At 31.8% G+C, this 19,387-nt stretch overlaps 1 protein-coding gene and 1 long non-coding RNA gene across 3 annotated transcripts; one reads left to right on the forward strand and one right to left on the reverse strand.

Annotated features, from left to right (window-relative positions):
- The first annotated feature begins 1,617 nt into the window (after positions 1-1,617).
- Positions 1,618-5,371, forward strand: LOC128197685 (uncharacterized). Its single transcript, XR_008250315.1, has 2 exons — positions 1,618-4,469; positions 5,054-5,371. It is a non-coding gene; the product is annotated as an uncharacterized LOC128197685 (long non-coding RNA).
- A 2,574-nt stretch (positions 5,372-7,945) lies between these two features.
- On the reverse strand, positions 7,946-18,848 carry LOC108338718 (transcription initiation factor TFIID subunit 5). 2 transcript variants are annotated; one of them, XM_017575772.2, is made up of 19 exons: positions 18,608-18,848; positions 17,137-17,218; positions 16,965-17,043; positions 16,722-16,819; positions 16,569-16,625; positions 15,717-15,804; positions 15,524-15,633; positions 13,280-13,387; positions 12,924-13,075; positions 12,599-12,709; positions 12,444-12,513; positions 12,299-12,338; positions 11,300-11,464; positions 10,970-11,046; positions 10,147-10,263; positions 8,688-8,953; positions 8,469-8,564; positions 8,312-8,387; positions 7,946-8,217 (listed from the first exon to the last, which is right to left on the reverse strand). In XM_017575772.2, exons 1-19 carry the CDS (start codon positions 18,736-18,738, stop codon positions 8,161-8,163), a joined length of 1,980 nt encoding a protein of 659 aa, XP_017431261.1. In that variant the 5' UTR covers positions 18,739-18,848; the 3' UTR covers positions 7,946-8,160. The 2 variants fall into 2 exon arrangements, with proteins under 2 accessions (XP_017431261.1, XP_017431262.1); XM_017575773.2 differs by having other exon boundaries at positions 8,312-8,384; positions 18,608-18,837.
- Between the last annotated feature and the right edge of the window lie 539 nt (positions 18,849-19,387).

Below are 19,387 nucleotides of genomic sequence, written 5' to 3' on the forward strand. Positions count from 1 at the left end.
ATCCTTTATGACATCAAGAAGATCAATAATCGCATTTGAGTTGTTATTCAATTTGGAATCTAAAATTTTATCATGATTTTGTCCTTAAAATGTTTATAAAAAGATGGAGAAAAGAAGATGTATTTAAACTGCCATTAGGCTTGACTTTTTAGCAATGTGAAATTATTTGGTGTATTAAAACAAGCTTCCATAGTTGAGGGCTAGGAGAGTTTTTCATCTTCATAGACAACGTGAGTATTATGATCCTAAGTCCGTCTAATGACATTGTCAAGATCAATCACTACATATAAGATATTGTTTATTTTAGAACCTTAAACTCTATCATGATTTTGTCTTTAAAAAACATCTCAAAGAAAAAAAATAATATTTAAACTGCAATTAGTCTCGACATGATGCAAGATTATTAATATACTAAACCAAATTTGATCCTAAACTTAAAAATAAATGAATATAATCCTTCTAACTCAATAATTTTTGTTTTTTTGTTAAACAATAATTTAGATTGAAATTCAAAATGAAATATGTGAAAAGGTATAATAAAAAAGGACAACATCCTGAAACACCATTTGATAGTTTAAAGGTATTTTCACAATTGAATAAAAATGTATTTATTCAATTTTAAAATTTAGAATAGAAAATTTTTAATATTACATCAAAATTTAAAAACTAAAAATATTTTTAATTATAATATATATATATATATATATATATATATAATATTCATACTTTAATATTACAAAACAAACAATAGTTATAACTCTTAAAAAACATGGATAACATTTATATATAACTAAAATAATAATTACAAAGAAAAACTCCAATAGAATTTGCATATAGTTAAAAGATAATTATAAAAGCAATATTATCTTATTGGATTATGATACATTTATTAATGTCTACCTCATTATTTATCTTTGTCAATTGTGATTATAATAGTTACGGCGTACGTATAAAGTAAACAAACATTTTAAAACTTTGACCCATGGAAAACAATATTCAAATACATCACAACTCATTCATTCTACGATATTTGAGCAATTTTAGTTTTTATATATACCAAACATAAAATTAAAGTAATGTAGAAAACCTCGACTATTTCCTTCATATTTATCGGATTTTTTAATTATAATAAAAGGTAAAATAACCCTTTTATTATTTATACACTTAAACTGTAACCAGCACGAGTAAAAAGAAAGATCAGAGTAAAATATTTAAAAATTTATCACATCTATGGTAATTTTTTTTTTTTATAGAAACCTTAAATGAGATACAAAAAGAAACAGAAGAGTTATTGTATGGCTAGAGAGCATTAAATGAAGACAATAAATGAAAGAGTAAATGTGCGTTGGAAATAGAAAATATTGAATTTAATTCTCACCATACAAATGAAATAAAGAAGTAGTAAGAGGGTGTGTTGAAGAAAGATTTAAAGTTATCGATACGAAGGGTAATGTAGGGCAAAAATAGAGTGGGGTAGGATGAAAAAAATGAATAGTTAGAGAGAAATGAAAAAATGAAATAAGAGATAAAAGAAAAAGGTTAACGATGATTTATGAGTAAATAAGAAGAAAGGATAGATATGTGTGGACAAAAGCTTTGTGTTGGTTTTATTTGTGTTCCCAAAAAGAGAAGAGTGAGAGAGAGAATGGGTTTGAAGTGGTAGAGAGTGATGATAATAATGATAATTTTGCTAGCGTAAGTGGGAAACTCAAACCCCATTTTCTCTGAGTGTACCATTAAACTACTATATATCTACCACTCTCTTCCACACACTTCACACACCAAAACCAAAAAGGCTGCTCCATTTCAATTTCCATTTTCATTGTTAGGATAAGATCTTTGCCCTTTTGCTGCTCCTACACACAAAAACAAATTGCACTCCTCATTTCATTTCAACTCATCACTTTTTCACCTATTTATTCAGTTTCTCACACCCCATCATGCATATAGATCTGTCACACCCATCTCCCAAGCTTGCTACTTGTCATCTCTACGTTTTGCATGACTCTCTCTGACTCAATGTACAGAAAGTCAGACATCGAAAGAGAGAGAGAGAGAAGGAGTTTTGTGTCTCCCAACATGGTTTTGGTTCCAGTTTATTTTATGGTGTTCATACCCTTTTTCTTTCTTCTTTTATCTTCTCTCAGAACCATTTCATCTTCTTCCTTATCTCTTGATTCGTCTTCTGGGGTTTGTTTTTCTTCTTTGTGCCCTTATTTGTCGGACCGAGGTTGTTGGTGACAAACCCTAAATTCTCAGAATTGTGTTCCTCTGAGAACATGCATGTCAGATCCTAGATTTTCCACCTTTTTAGCTCCAGATTTCGTGAAGTTTTCCTTTAATATGGATGTCACATTTTTCCTCCTCAGATCTGACTCAGTTGTGTGGCTTTTGTTTTTCCCTTCAGATTTTTCCAAACCTTTTGTCTGTGAAACTTTCCATATTTGGGATGCTATTGTATGTGTACTTAGTTTCTTTTAATTCCTTCTATTTGGACAGAAATTGACAGAAGAGAGTGAGCACAAAGAGGCACATGATATAACTCTATATCACTGCTTTTGTGTGCTCACTACTCTTTCTGTCGGTTTTCGGTGCCAGAAAATTCTCCGACTCTCCTTGCTCCATCAACCAAAACCAAACCACATCATCTTCACTCTCTCTCTCTCTCTCACTCGCTGAAACAGTTCAATTACATGGTTGTTTATCTGTTTCACTATTATTCAACAGTGAGTAAAAGTTATATTATGGCTTTGGTGTTTTGCTAATATGTATGTTTGTATTTTGTTTTATTTTATCTGCTACTATAATCAGTTGAAACAGGCTCATACGTGTTCTTTGATTGTCTTTATTATGGTTTATAGTATATTAGTCCTTGCAAAACGGATAAGTGTGACTTTTGATAGCATTACCTTGCACAAGGTGCCCTGGTTATTGTGCAGACCTTGAGGGGCACCGTTTTCTATCTTTTTATGTGTATTTGTATGCTAGCGAGTGGGAGGGACCATACATGCTACATAGTATGGTCCACACTTGTTGTTGTTTTCACTTTCTAGCATCTAGCTAGCTATTATCGTTTTTCTGATTCCATAGCCTTTCATATTTTAAGTATATAGAGTATGCGGGCCATCAACTTGTTCATTGCTGTAATGTTCTCACCTGAAACAGTGTTTGGCTTAATTGGTTAGAATCTCCAAAACAGTACTATTGTGTGGTCTGATTCTTAGCAAACAACCCTATACTTAGGTTCGTCAATATAGGGTTTATCATTACCCACCAAAACTTGTCAGAATAATAACCCATTTAGTGAGCACTGGTCAAATGATTTTACTTTGCTTTTCTTTTTCTGGTTTTTTCTTTCTGATATGGATTCTAATACTGTGTTAAGGTTCTGGTTAGATCTTGATAAACTGATAAACATGCATTTTATATGAACAGTTTGCAATCTTATTTTTCTTATTGAGTTTGATGCTTAGCTGATAGAAGCATAAACTGAATCTTCTTAGTTGTCACTGTTATATGGACATTACTAGCATATTACCTTTCTTATAACAGTGAAATATCCACTTGTTGTGATTGCTTTTTATCAATGGTATTGAAAGAGTGCTGGTATTTCTCTATCGTGGCTGTGTTGGACAAGAAGCACATATCAATTTCTTACTGAAAAGGTTTAACAATCAAACTCTTTATTCCAGTTGTACGTGCAATGGTTAGACAAATTCAGCTTGTTTGGTCCTACATCTACATAAATATATAAAAGTATAGCTATAACAGCTTTGCAAAATTAACAGCCTTAAAGATATGTTTGGATAAACTGTCTATATATACCTCTCCAACACACACACAAAAAAAAAACAGCTTCTTCATAATCTATTTGTTAAAATTATAACATGCATATAATTTTAATTTAGCCATCTTTCACTTTTTTTCTCCTGTATGTGATTATAGAGAAGTTATCCATTCACACCCTTATTCTCTTCAGATAAGTTTAGCTTCATGATAATGTTGAAATCCATCACTGATTGGTTTTTGGATTTCAAGTTTTCATATTTTTTGTTTCCAATTCTTAAAACAAATATCAAAGACCAAGTCCTTATGATGCTTTATAGTAGATTTTTCCTGAGACCATCCCTGCAATCCCTGAAAGTATTTATTTTACCAAATTACAGACCGTAATAGATTTAGCACATATATATATGTAATTCACAATGAATAATATTTGGGGCTTTGTCAAGTTTTATATTAAGTATCCGGAATGATATTAAAAAATAATGATATTCATTCAGTAATATGTATCTTGTATTTTTGGATATTCATTTAGCAATGTTACTGCAGTTTTGAGCAGTGCATCAAATTATCTTATGATTTTAAGTTGGTTGAATTCATTGGAAATCGATCTTGTTGATACTAATAGGCTTGGAAGAATTTTAGATGCTGGCGAATGAATGACACAATCTCCTGATTCTGTTAAGGTATACTGGCTAATTTGTGCAACTTTTACATTATTGTGATTTGATTGATGGTCCATAATTCTGTTTGGTTTATGTACTTTTTCTGATAAATTTGTAGTCGTTAGTTTAAATGACGTAAGACTAATTTTGGTATATTTTTTCTGTAGTTACCTTTTTTGCACTTCTTTCTGTAATATATCAGTTTATAGTTATACTGATAGAGACAATATATATGAATACACACACCTCAGTTTGCACAAAGACAACCCAAAATAAACTTGCAGCAGTAAATGGTGTATATATAATGGAAAGGTTTCACTTTGTTGGAAGTGATTAATAATTATGATCATTTGTTGTTATGGATTAATCACAACCATAATTTAGATGAATAGATTGTTCTTAAGAACTATATCTATGACTTTTGAATACTGATTAAGTTATTATATTTACAAAAACATGTATGTATGTATATGCTGTTATAATATATCTGAACAAGACAACAATAAAAGTCTTATCCAATGCATCAAAGGGCTTTAGGCTGAGTATATTATAGACAATTTCCTCTAATGTCTTTCTTCATCTCCTTTTGTCCCTTACTTTTGCAGATGCCTAAAAACCACATAATCTGTTCTAATCACTGGTGTGCTTACAGGAATCTTCTTTGTAAATGTTTATATGAAGGTGAATAATTTTCTCCAATACTGCTACAGAGGTGTTGTGACTGCATAATGAGTAAAGTTTTGCATAACTTATAACTATGTCTTCAAGAGCAGTTATTCTTTGAGGTACTGACTCAAACGAATGTTAGAAGGCCATATTATATCAATGGAAAGAAAATTAAAGGGTATACTTGCTTTATGCAAGACACTTTTTTTTTTAACTTTGATATAAAATAACTTCCAAACTGTAGTTTGATCTTTTAAGGAGGTTTTTTTTTTCTTGAATTTGTGTCCGTAATGTTTTCTCTACATGCTATGAAATATTGTGTTTTTACATGTTTGGAGAATATGATCTTATAGTGGTCATTCTTGATTATTATGCCTGCTGATATGCAAACTTCATAGTAAATTTGCATCTTTAATGCAGACAGCTTTTGGAAGATGCTTGTGATGCTTTGTATTAGTGTCTGCCTTAATAATATATGGCTAGGAGTGATATATATTTTCATATAATGTTTTGAGTTCATGTGCTAGACTTGAAAATTGAATACAAATTTATGATATAATTTGGGGAATATTTAAACTCCAAATTTGAATTGCCATCATAATTTGATTACTCAATCGATTGAACAGGGTGGGAATGTGAGTTACTGAAAACCTTTACATGTTTTTATGAATTTGGATGAAGAGGAGGAAACATTTTGCAGATGATGTTTTAGCAACCTTCAAGTTAAAATTTTTTGGAGTTCTTGGTTGATTTTTTTAATTTTATTTTATAGTTTAATACTTTTGCTTAAATTATAACTAATACTGATTAGTTATGTATTGATAATTTTTTTCAAATTTTACTATTTATGGGACAAATTATTCTCTCTTTTTTCCCTTGCATAAATACTTATGCTTATACGTTTTGGAAGCTCCAGTTTTCAATGAGTAAATTAATAATAATAATAATAATAATTTATTTTAAAAGTTCGATTATAGCATGATATAAGTCAACTATATATCTGTGGGGTATATTCTTTTGTGAATTTGGAAAATGTGTGGCTGTTAATTAAAGTTGGTCAATTTATCTTCTTGGGGGCATTATCGAGTTCAATCCATTATTATCAAGATTGAGTGTATAAATATAAGTGCCATAAGTTATTACAAGTTTATGTGTAAAATAAAAATATTATTTTAGAGAAACTAATTCAATCTTTGTTATAAATTTCATGTATCAATTAATTATAATTTATTAGGAAGCATATTTTATTTAATTTTTCTGCTTTTGTTGAGTACTTGTAGAAAAATGTATGCAAACAATCTTAAGCTGTTGTATAAGAGTGAAGTATTTACAATGTATATTTTTTGATGATTTTAATCATTAATAATGTTTGCAATGTCTTATTAACTTCTAAAGAATGTGTTTTAACATTATATATTGACAAATAGTTACCCGTTTGTCAGTACTCATCAAATTTGACTTTGATTTTTTTTTCATAAACACTTTTTAAAAATAAAAATAAGGAAATTTTCCAAAATCAAATTAGTTAATATATAAATTAATTTATACAAATGATACTATTTGTTCTCCTAAAAGTATGAAAAGTTCATCAAAGAGTATATATGTTATGATTATTTTTTGGATATTAGGGTATAATGGGCACTTTTGATGCAGAGATTTGATTCTTTGATTCCTTTTTCTATTCATAATATGCATCCCTTAATCAAACACGCTTCCTCCACACCTGACATAAACCACTTATGTTCCTAGTTTTACTATTAAACAATTATTACATGCTGCAATCTAGTAACTAAATAATGTGTAATGACACTCTAACCTAGAAGTGGATACAATTATTGAAGGTTTTATGCTGTCTTAATACATATAATGTTTGTACAGTAGAATCCTAATGCAAGGTTTCTTTTTCATGTAATATTTCTTTGAGTAAAGGGCACAAGTTCCAAAATTTTAACATCTTTTTGTAATATATATATATATATATATATATGCGCACTATATGAAAAATCACCTTAATTAAAAAAACTAATACCGTTTAGTGGTACCAAATTTTATTCAGAAAATATTTAAAAAAACGACTAACTAATGTGGTGAATTTAACTAAAATGTAGTTGAGATCAGCACAAGAAATATTTGTGTTTAAGTTTCAAAGCGGAAGAAAAAATTGATAGAAATCCTATGGCATTGTTTGGTGCAAATCTAATTGTTGTGAACATTTTTTCACATTATGTGGACATTGTGCAAGCTTAAAAATTTAACTGGTTAAATGATTGCCAGTGACGTGAACTTATTCACAACTGTTAAATGTAAACGGACGTTTTATACAACAATTAACAAAAGATAAATACTCTATTTTGGTATATAATACTTTTTTCGAAATTACTCTTTTGTGTATATAATACTTTTTTTATAATACCTTTTTCACCAGAAGATTCTATTATTTTGAAAATATTCTTCCATTAAATTAAAGATGCTAAAAAAAATAGCATTGTTTAAATAAATCACTCACATACATGTCTCTTGTGTCCACAAATAAATCACTTATCTATGCTTAATTATTAATAATATAAAACTAAAGTTAATATAAACAATAATTTTAACTTAATAATAAAATAACATGATCAGAATGCAAATACACGTTGTCGCAAGTTTTAGTGACAGCACTAATCATAAACAAGGGGTACCATTCCATGTTGCTATAATGGTAACATTACTTCAATAATCAAGGCAAAATAATATCTAGTTTTGAACCTAGCAGCATTCAAAGCTAGGGGCAGCAATATTAACAAAATATTAAACAAGGTCACATATAAGGATGTAAAGCAGCAAATTGAGCATTAAGAGTAATTCATCCTATCTCTGAATAATTTTACAATATATATCATACATTTATGAATGGGGAATTATCAAATTGTATTATCAGAACTTGCCGAGGGAATAATATCAGTTCAATTTACTAATAAATTTACAAATAAAAAATATTGTACAACACAACATTAGGTTTTTTTGGTGTGACGTCAGAACTGCCACTTCAAAATTTGTTGACATACTAACAACCACTTTTTGCAACAGCTCCAGCTGCAAAAAGAAGATTCCTGCGAGAAAACTGCTCCGGAGCACAACACAGTTAAATCTTTATAAAGTTGAATCAAGACTAACCATGGGTAATGAAACAAAGAATGGGTAATTAGTGAATGTACCTGGAGAGAGTAAACTGAAGCAGATTTGGTTGGCAGGCTTTTTAATGATCTGAGTCTGTTAGCATTTCCACTTCTACTAATGTGAAAATTACGAGCTCAGTTTTTCCATTAGAAAAGAAAATTCCTAAAGAGATGGTTCGTCAGATAAACTACTTACTTTTCTTCATTCCTTGGAACCTTTATACCCGTAGTTACATCCCAAAATTTGACTGTGCAATCAGCAGATCCAGATGCTAGAAGAGAACCTTCACAACTGACACATCCAACAACAAAGAACAGAAGCGATGTTAAGACTTTGATAGCAACCTAAAATACCTGTTGATTTCCTTTCTATGATCAAGAAAAAATGTTGAGTGGGGATGTTTGTGGGGATCACCTGAAAGCGAGTGACCAGACACATGAAGTGTGACTGACAAGAGGTGTGACACAACAGCCACTAGAGAGGTCCCACATCATGATTGTGCCATCTTCATCACCAGATGCCATGTAGCGACCATCAGGGGACATTGCCAAAGACAAAATCATACTTCTATGACCAATGAAAACCCGAACACATTCCCCGCTCTGCACATCCCACAGTCGAACTGTTTTATCACTGGAGCCAGTAGCAATGTAGTTGCAGTTGGGATGCCACTGCACACACTAAACGAGATAGAAGAACAGGTAAACAATGCATGATTAATAAGGATTCAATAACTGAAAATATTCTTCAAGTGACTTAACATGATTTTTTGAGGAAAAAAGTAATCCATCTACAGACAAAAGAGGGGAAAGGGAATGAGTAAACAGTCAGCACAATCATGAACCCCTTCCCCTATAAAAGAAAATAATAAATAAATGCAAGATTGTCAATTGGTTCAAATATCTAGGAGCTAAATGTTAAGGAAAAAGTTATCACACAACTAAGGTATGCATGTTGCGTGGAGCTAAATGTTGGGTGGTAAAAAACCAACAAAAGAACAAACTAAACATACATAGGTGAGAATGTTGTGCTGAATGAGTGAGCATATGGGCACGACCAGATCAGGAATGAATGCATTCGAGAAAAAGTAGCACCTATTGTAGAAAAAGATGGTAGAAATTCAGCTTAGGAGGTCTGGACGTGTGGAAACCAATTGCTAAAGGTAGAGGGAAGATAAGAAAAACTATAGGAAAAACCATTCAGGATTTCTTTAAAGTGTTGATTTCTTTCTCTCTCGTTTTATCATCTTTGTAACCGTAAGAACATCCTTGATACACTTGTTTTAAAATATATTTTTTTATAAATTCTTCATTTATCTAAAACAAAAGCCAACACCCCTCTATAATTATTTTACTCATAATTTTACCCCGGCAACAAGGGGAAGAATGCAGAATTAGCACCTCTATTCATCATCATCATCAATATTTTGACTATTATCGTGGTAACTAGGGAGTTGTCATGTGAACTCAGGCTCGCCAGACATTTTGATGATTATTTTATGCTGTATTTCCTTGAGAAGCATAATAAATTACATAATTGAACCAAAAAGGCTAAAAATGTTTGTTGAGTTGGCATACACAATTTTTATTTTGATAATCTCCCTTTAATTTGTAGCTTGAGGGCCTAGGACTCGGACACAACAAATTGTATGGATAAACTCAATTCACACTTTAATTTAGTATAAGGTGTGTTACTCTAAAAATGCAGTGCGTCGCACATTAACATAAGGTAACAGAAGTAACTTGTCTACGTGTATGAACTTCTGGAGCAATCATTGCGTAAATAAAACAATTGTAATCAACTAGCGGATGATATAAATATGAAGAAAATTAGGACAAGCACAATTGGAATAAAATTAACTGCAAGAACTTACATCAACGTCGGACAAATGTCCTGCCATTATTCTTAAAGGTTTTGTTCTGTCCATAGACCAAATCCTGGCAGTTCTGTCATGTGAACAGCTGGCAAAATAATGCCCTGCAGGACTAAACTGCACCAGAAAAAAAAAATAATGTAGTAGTCTAGAATGTAAATGCAGACAGTAATGACTCAAAATTAAATAGAATGAGACAAAAGGAAAGAAGAGACACAAAATATCCATTGGATAGGGAAGAAAATCTTCATAAGCTTCATAAATAAAACTTGAGAGAACGAATTCCCAAAGATACGCTCATACTTGTATTGAACAAAGATGCAGGGTGTATATTGGGAAGAGAATACACTGCATATTACTTTAAGAATATTACATCTTTTACATTTTTTTTTCACTTTCTCTCTCTTCATCCCATCAACCATCTCGTCCCACAGTATGTCTCTTCTCTTCCTCATCTCTCGTTGTTACATAATTTTCTGTAACAATACAACTTCTCTAAAAATCATATGGCAGCCCCACGTCAATTACATTTAATTATCCCTAGAGTATATGGAGAGTTGTTCAATGTCATGACATCCATTACAATTATAGGCGTTGAGCCTAGATAACCAAGAATGTTATATATTAGGATGTTTTAAGTCATTCCCATATCATATCTTTATCATTAAAAAATATCAAATCTCCTCTATTATTGTATTGACTACTTTTTCTCAATATAAATAAAGTACTCGTACTGTTTAAGAAACACAGTTTCAATATTTCTCTACCCTCGAGTTTAACAAGATCCATAGAAGTTAGAAAGATTTAGATGATAAAAGTTTACCTGAACATCCCAGATAGGGTAATTGTGACCCTTGTAACAAACAAGATTGGCATTAAGCTTTGTACTCCATAGTCGAACTGCATTAACGTTCATGGTTCAAAATAAGACTGCAGAATTAAAAATACAACAAATATATAGAGACCTTAATTTCTATAAACTTCCAATGTAAACTATTTAACATTGTCAATTGATAAAAAACTACTTTTAGGAGTTGTCAAGTATACCCTATTTTCACGTACTTGAATGTGAAACAACAAAGTAAACTGTCAAAGGTGAAGACAGAATTCTGAAAGAACAATGGATCACTCAAATGGGATCAAATTAACTTACCTGTTTTGTCTGCTGAAGAGGAAAGAAGAAAATCCCCGGCAGCACTAAAAGTGGCGGCATAGACTGGACCTGAGTGACCTTGATACAATGTATACTGTCTTCTCCCACTATTTTGCCCAATAATTTGTTCATTCTGTGACATGTCATTCCCTCCCTGCGAAAAATCTGATGATAGAAAAACTGAACTATTATAGCAAGCAAACAGATAAACTCATATTTGAGCATATTGAATTCCTAAAGACTTAAAAGCTTGCCTCAATCAGTTTAAATTTAGCTAAACCGGAACTCAGTGTAGACTTCGTTCAACTACAACAGTTATATTTTTAGACACCCCAATGTTTTAACATTTGACATGATATTTGAGTTCAAGAAGCCAGTTTTATGTGTGGGTGGACAAGATTGATCAAGATTATAATCATATTAGTGATGGATTTCATTGCATACAAATTACAGTGGCATCACTCAAGCAATATTTAAGATCCTCTACACAATCCAGAAAAAAGACCCAGAGTAATCACATAAATCCCCTAAAACTTCAAGAGAACATTTCCAATAAAAAGATATTACGGGGCCAAATAGTGCACCCACACTCTTTTACATCACATTCTCATGCCAAAAGTTTTTTCCCCTAAAACTTTTTAAGGAAAAATCTAAAAGAAAACGCACCATTAAAAGTTTTACTTCACGTTTTATACCAAGTTTTGACCCCTTACAAATTCTTAATATAAAAAAATCTAAAAGAAAATGCACCATGAGGAAGCTATGCTACTGTATATTTTGCATACACTTTTACACATACATATACATATAAGAAATTTAAAAAAGTGTGTTTTTTTATAAGTCGTATTAGAACCTTGGAGCACATTACAGATAACCATCATACTCAATTAATAGTAGTGAGTGAAACTTGTTTATAGTCATATTCAAGTTTATAAAGCAAAGTATGCAACAAATTTACTCAGCTTGGTCTAAACAAAAGGATTTAAGCAACGAACTTACGAGCAGTGGATTGTTGCTCAAGTTTTGCCATATCCCAGACCTGCAGACACAAGTCACAATAATAAATCCAAGTTCACATTATCTTGTAAGATAAAGCTGTTAAGGGAAAAAGGTTGGAAAGAGGAGGAGGATGAAGAGAAAGAACCTTTAGGGAAGAGTCAGAAAATCCTCCAACAATCAATGACCCATCGTGGGATATTGATGAACAGCTTAAACTGGGTAGTTGGGCAAAAACTTAAGTGTTACCCAACAGAAAACCAAACATAAATAAACTTGTTCTGCTAAAGTGTAAAAGATTACCCATTATGTGTATTTACAAATGTGTAGAAGTTCACTGAAGGGAGAGCAACACTACTCAATTGTACACGATTCCTTAAATCGTCTAGGATAGACAGTTCTACATCAGTTGAACTGCAAGAATAACATTACAACATTTAACATAATAGAACTACAAATTTTTAATGAATGTTTTTCTGTGGTTTCAATGTTATTTAATAGAGCAAAACTTTGACTCAGCAGTTCTCACTGTAATAAAATATATAGATAGGATGATCTTCTAGTTTAAACAACAACCAACACAGAATATGTAAAGCCAATTATACAGAAAAAAGACTTGAGAGAATACACTGTGGGCAAGGGTATCTCTGGTTTAATGCGAGGTGCTGCAGATATAGTGTTAGCTTCTGGCTTAGCATTTTTCCCTGTTGCACTGCTGACCTTGTCCTTTTTTACCTTTTTTACTGAATTACCTTGCTTTCCTACATCAATTGACCTTTTCTAAAAGAGAAACAAGTGAAAAACAATTAACACTTCTTGACAATAAAAGAATCTGCAGTATTAAGGTGATCAAAGTGAATTCAAATGGAACTCATGCTCAACTTTTTTACAAGTGCATAACTTCTGAGAAATGTATATCAGATCATCCAGTAAAAGCATTCATGAAAATAAAGAGTCAGGGGTGCATTTTAATAACAGATGTACCTTACTCTCATCATTGTCTCCCTCTTTGCCTTCGCCTTCACCCTTTTCTGTGCCTGAAAGCAAGGCCCCAGCCTTATCTATGTGGTCTTCCACAGAATCTTCAAACATCTATGAGGAAATAATAGAGATTGAAATCAGACCATAATTATTTAAATCAGAAAAATATTTCTATTAAAGAATCCAATGAAGAACATTTTTAAACTGGAGTTTGGGGTGGATGATTGGCACTAGATGCGAGTCACACAGGCTTTATCAACACAATACCTCTCTACTCATGCTTGTTCAATGATGGACTATCCTATCCTTATGCACATTTCAGTTAGGTAATCCTTATTTTGTGACAATGATGTCAACTCTCTCGAAATTATCCATTGTATCAAGTATCAATTAGGAAAACATTTCGTAGTTCTTTTGTGACTCCTACTTTAGTCCATTTTATGTTCCGTGTCCTAGTCATACTACATGCACATTAGGGCCAAGATATTTTATCACATTCATTAATGAGTTATTCTCAATGTAGTTTCTAATGATGATACATTGATCTAAGTATGTCAGCAGCTCAAAATACTCAGCCTGGCCCGCACTGTTTCTTGCAAGCTGGCCTACATGGCCCATCCCGCATTGTCATTCCTAGATTATACAACTTCAAGTGTTAAAATTTGTGATATTCAACATCTGAAGTTGTATTTTGACAATCGAACAGTTTTTTCATGTTTCCTTCAATCCAATGTTCTATGAAAGAAGTAAGCATATATAGAGATTAACTATCATTTTATTCGTGTCTGGAATTTTCTACCAAATTTATCATCTCAAGCGATCAACTTGCACATGTTTTGACCAAGTCTTAGAAAGGGCCTCAAATTCAACTTATATGTCCAAGCTTGGGAGATATAACTTATGTACTCTAGTTTAAGGGAGAGTGTTAGATTTATGTTTGATGTAATATTATTTTCCTTAATGTCTATACAATTCCTATTTTTGAGCCTCTATTATGATTGTAGGCTGCAACCATAAATGCCACAATGTGTTATTTTCTTCCTCCCAGTGTACTCAGTTTGACTTTTTCACAAGACACATATATATACATGCATATATACATACATAGTCTATGAACTGAATGATAACTTTTAGAATATGTAAAATATGTTATTATGTCTTAGGTTATCCTCTAGGATTAGTTTCCTCATTACCAAGTAGTTAGATTATGATAAATAAAAAGGGTTAGTTCTCTAGGTTTCATGAGCATATGTAATGAATCTTGTTGGAAGTTCCCCATCGACTAGAGATAAGACTAATTTATAGTATATAAGTGGATGCAAACTTCATCTTACAAGTCGGTTTTGTGGAATTAAGTTAGCCTTAAAGTCCACTTCTTAACATGGTATCAGAGTCAGGTTAGAGTCTATTCTAGCGATATTTTTGTGGACATATTACTTCACCCACTATTGAGTCATTGTCAGACCACCCATTAATGTGTAGTGTCACGTTCGAGATGTATATACCTCGGCGTGAGGGGAGTGTATTGGAAGTCCCAAATCGGCTAGAGATAAGGTCAATTTATAGTATATAAGTGGGTGCAAACCACATCTTACAAGCCGGTTTTTGTGGAGTTGAATTAGGTTTAAAATTCAGTTCTTAACAAATCTCAATTAAAATAAATTAGTGTTTTATTCCTTTGTAAGCATACCTACGCTGCATGGATAGTTCTACATGGTTGAATAGCATATTAGGTACATATCCAATAATCAACTATCACTCAAAAACAAGTCAGTTGACCTAAAGGACCTTGCTTTTACCAAGTAATTTTGTTTACTATTAAATGAAACTAACAGCTACTTCAAACCCCTTCAACACATCACAATAAAGAAAAGGAAAGAAAAATTGTGTAGTTTTACAAATTTTGGAGTCATTGCTCCCACTCTGGAAAACAAGTCATGACTCTAAATATGACCCAATCAAAGTGTCTGTTCATTAAAACTTAGTATTCCAGAACCCAAGTACACTGATGAAATTATGACAAAGGATGTAACAGATGTCAAAGTTCATTTGATTGTTTACAATTGTGAAATGCATAAAAGTGAGCAATTTTTAAGTCTTTGAAAGTTTAGGTATAATAGATGCTATTATAATACACTTTTTATAACAAAAGCTTGCAAAACTAAGAAACTGGAACGCATTGAAACAAAAAAGAGGAAGATAATTTTATAAAATTGTCTAGCTTTGTGAATATACTGAAGGACTCACCCCCCAAAGGATTTCTTTCTGATTTATCTGGTTTACTGCATCATGGATGCTTCCACTGAGGGTAACAGCTTCTGGATCATCAGAAATTGAGCTCGGTTGCCCAGCTGTAACTGCAGTGTGACAAGAATGAAATTTATGCAAAACTGAAAAGTAAATGAACAGAATTAACACAACTTAAAACGAGGAAAAGTACCTTGGAAGCTAATATGCTCATTGATAATACCAATTATTGTGGTGGATTGCATACTATGTAGATGTTGCAATAGAAGCTCATAGGAATACTGCCAGAAGTCCAACACATTAACTATCAGATTTTTCAATGTATAGAGAACGTAAACGTAATGACCTCAGTGATGAAAATTCTTAGCAAAACTATAAATAAAGCCAAAACTGGTTTTTACGTATATGGTTCTTTTCTTTATTCAGAAGCTGCAAATCAAAATGCTAATAGCCAAGCATTTTTCTGAAGAGAAAAGCATCATCAATATTAATAGAAAATAAAATCACAAGAGTGTTGGGTACAAACAAAGTCCCACATCGGATAAAATACGAAATAGACATGGGTTTATATACACATAAGATACCTCATTTGGTAAGAGGCCTTTTGAAGTGGTATCAAAAGCAAATCCATGAGGTCTTAGCCCAAAGCGGACAATATCTTACCGGTGAGGTCTGGTGAACAAAAAACTTCCGCTATAGGGGAAGTAGAAGAACCATAACCCTTTGTTTGAGGGGAGGTTGTTGGGTACAAACAAAATCCCACATCGGTAAGAGACCTTTTGGAGTGGTACCAAAAGCAAATCCGTGAAGTCTTAGCCCAAAGCGCACAATATCTTACCAGTATGGAAATCTATGGATATGTGTGAAAACAGTCAAATACAGAAAAACAATGCCCAAAAAGGGCACAAAAGTTCTGCCCAACTTCTCATGGATTATGAAACTAACTGAAAAATATACTTAATCTGATGACTACTGAAACGAGTTACCGAGAAACAGTTCAACTAAAGAATATTAACAAACTAATCCAGGTAAATAAAGGCATTACCCGACATATCTTTATGTTGAACTTACTCTGCCTAAGGGAATGAGCGAATTCCATTTCCTGAGAAAAAAGAATATTGAAGGATTATATATAGTGCTAGCAGTCTAATAACTTCAAGAAACATATAAAAGATATCAATTTCAGATAGCAACTAACCTCCAAATGAGTAGGAGAAAGAACTAGTTCCAATTTCTGAAGGTCTCGTGAGTGCAACATTTCATGGTCCTCACGAAAGGTATTGAAAAAGTTCCAAGCTGAGTATATCAGACAGAATCATAAATCATGTGACAGAAGCATAAAACAAATGATGCATTGATTGCCACATAAGGAACTTCAAAATCCATAAAAAATAATATTAATAATTATTGTTAAATGTCTGTGTGAAGAAATATTTCATACCTTCCTGAAGATGCCCTTTTGCCACAAGATCCATGAAGCAATGGACGAATACTGGATAAAGCACACGCAGTAATTCATGCTGCAAAGAAACGGCAAACCATGTGTAAGAAACTGAAACATAGCAATTTCGTGAATGAACTTTAAACAAGACAGTAACCAAATGCCATGCTACCTTGTATGATTCAAGTGACCTATATGCCCATGATCTCAGTCTGCCATACCCGTTGTGGTATCTAGCAGAACCTCTCTCCAATCTGCAAAATAAAGGGTTTCAATTCCAAAAATAATCCTGAAATATTTGAGTTGAAAGTATAATCTAATATAGAATTCGTGCAAACTAATGACTATATTCTAAGAAAACACATAAACCTCCACTTCAGCCTACATACTTGATACTGTTTATAAAGGATAGCAATAGAATTTGAAATCATATTTGTGGAATAGTTTTCTTGTGAGATGCTAAAAAAGTCAAGAACAGATAAATTTGTAGCTTAAAAACACACTTTAAATAGGCCAAGTAAAGTAACTGTCGTTTGATCCTCTTAATTAGTTCAAAATACTATATTTCCTCCCTGAAAAAAATAAAATATTGTAAAATCCTAACGAATTTACTTTGTTCTGTCTCATTCACAAAAGTAAAAATACACACCTATCCTTTTAATTGAAGCTCACCCTCTAAATTGACATTGAAGAGCACAGGAAAAACTGCTTACGGCCAAAGGAATTAGCAATGTGTAGCAATGTGGAACGATAACTCTATAGATTAAAAATGCACCATCGGTTCACAAATCTATAAGTTTTCCATAGCACACAATGCATCTTCAAAATATGAAATATAACCCAAATCTTAGGCACTAAGGTGGGCAACTACCCCCGCTGCAATTTCATTGACATTTAAAATTTTAAAACTAAAATTTACAATTGAAAATTTTGTGTTTTTTTTTCAGTGAATGCGGAGTATTCCTTCCCAATAGTTGAAGACTAATCACTCAAGATACTGCTATCTATAAAAACTCAAGTGCATTAGAAGTCCTACATTCAGTTTATCTCTCCTTGTTAAAATTTAAGTGCATTAGAAATCCTATATTCAGTTTATCTACCCTTGTTAAAAACTCAAGTGCATTAAAAGTCTTGCGTATAAAATTTCAAGTGTATTAGAAGTCCTACATTCAGTAAAAAATAAACAAACTGAGCAATATAACATAAGAATGACACAAACTTATTGTCTTTAGGATAAAAAGATAATCTCCCAATCATTAGTGTCAAATCTCCCCTGGAAAAACCCAAAAGTCCTAACAATTCTTTTTCTGTTCAGACAGGCCTAGAAATCAAACTCCTAAGCACATGCTTGAAGGACAAAGACATCTCTCAGCCATCCCATAACATACCTCAGCAAGATTTAAGCAGTGAGTATACTCAACCTTAATCTGAAACGTGTCAATAATCAAACCATATACCTATATCTATCTATACATATTATCAAAGTAATTTGGTAAATGCTTTGATTATTGACACCTTTCAGGAGTGAGACTACTTTAAACTCTGAATCAAGATACCTAGCGACTCAAAGGTGTTGAAGTACTACAATTTGATATAAATTGAAAACGAAAATTGAAGCGAAAAGAGATAGAGAGAGTGAATACTGAGAGCGATTGAGAGTGTCGGGTTGAAGAGAGGAATCGGCTTTGGAAAGTTGAAGTTGGTCATCGTTTTGCGCAAACCCTTTCTGCTTTAGATACCCACTCACACAACCTTCTATTTGATCTTCGTCCATGTCCACACCGCAAATCGAACTGTGTTCTTCTGCGTCACTATTTCCCTCTCTCTCTCTCTCACACTCTGCTGCAAATCAGTCCAGCCGGATAGACTTCACTCAAAAATATTGGTTCCCGATTTTCTTTATATGATATTATATAAGATTATAATTATTTGGAAAATAATGGGTTCAAGATTTAGAATATTGATATTAGGATAGTGAAAAAATTAAATATTTATTTATTTCCATACAAATATTTTATTTTTCTAAATTAGATCTGTCTGTATCTATTTAGAAGAGATTTTTTGTTATGTCCAAACTTTTTTTTTAATTTTATACTTTAACTAACTTTTATTTTAAATTGAAATAATTACATTTTTATTTTCATATTTTAAATCAAATTTAATTATTTTAAAAATTAAAATATTTTTTTTATTATTTTACTTTTTAATAATTATTTATTTTTAATTCAAATAATTATTTATAACAAAAAACTATTTAATAATAAAAATATATATAAATTATTTATTTTTATAAAATTTATTTTATAATTTAATAAATTTTTACTTGAATAAAAAAACGCACATATGTGTTTATACTAATTATAAGTTATTTTGTTGTTCAACTTTACATGAAATATATCTAGTGAAGTATTTATCATGTTAAA

Source organism: Vigna angularis, chromosome 7 (assembly GCF_016808095.1).
Source record: "Vigna angularis cultivar LongXiaoDou No.4 chromosome 7, ASM1680809v1, whole genome shotgun sequence".
NCBI classification, from domain to species: domain Eukaryota; kingdom Viridiplantae; phylum Streptophyta; class Magnoliopsida; order Fabales; family Fabaceae; genus Vigna; species Vigna angularis.

Excerpts from the sequence above, each read along its gene's own strand:
- LOC108338718 (XM_017575772.2), bottom strand. The coding sequence starts at position 18,738 with ATGGACGAAGATCAAATAGAAGGTTGTGTGAGTGGGTATCTAAAGCAG. Across the intron at positions 17,044-17,136 it reads GGTCACTTGAATCATACAAG|CATGAATTACTGCGTGTGCT; the intron begins GTAGCATGGCAT and ends GTTTCTTTGCAG. Across the intron at positions 12,710-12,923 it reads GAGATACCCTTGCCCACAGT|TTCAACTGATGTAGAACTGT; the intron begins GTATTCTCTCAA and ends TTATTCTTGCAG.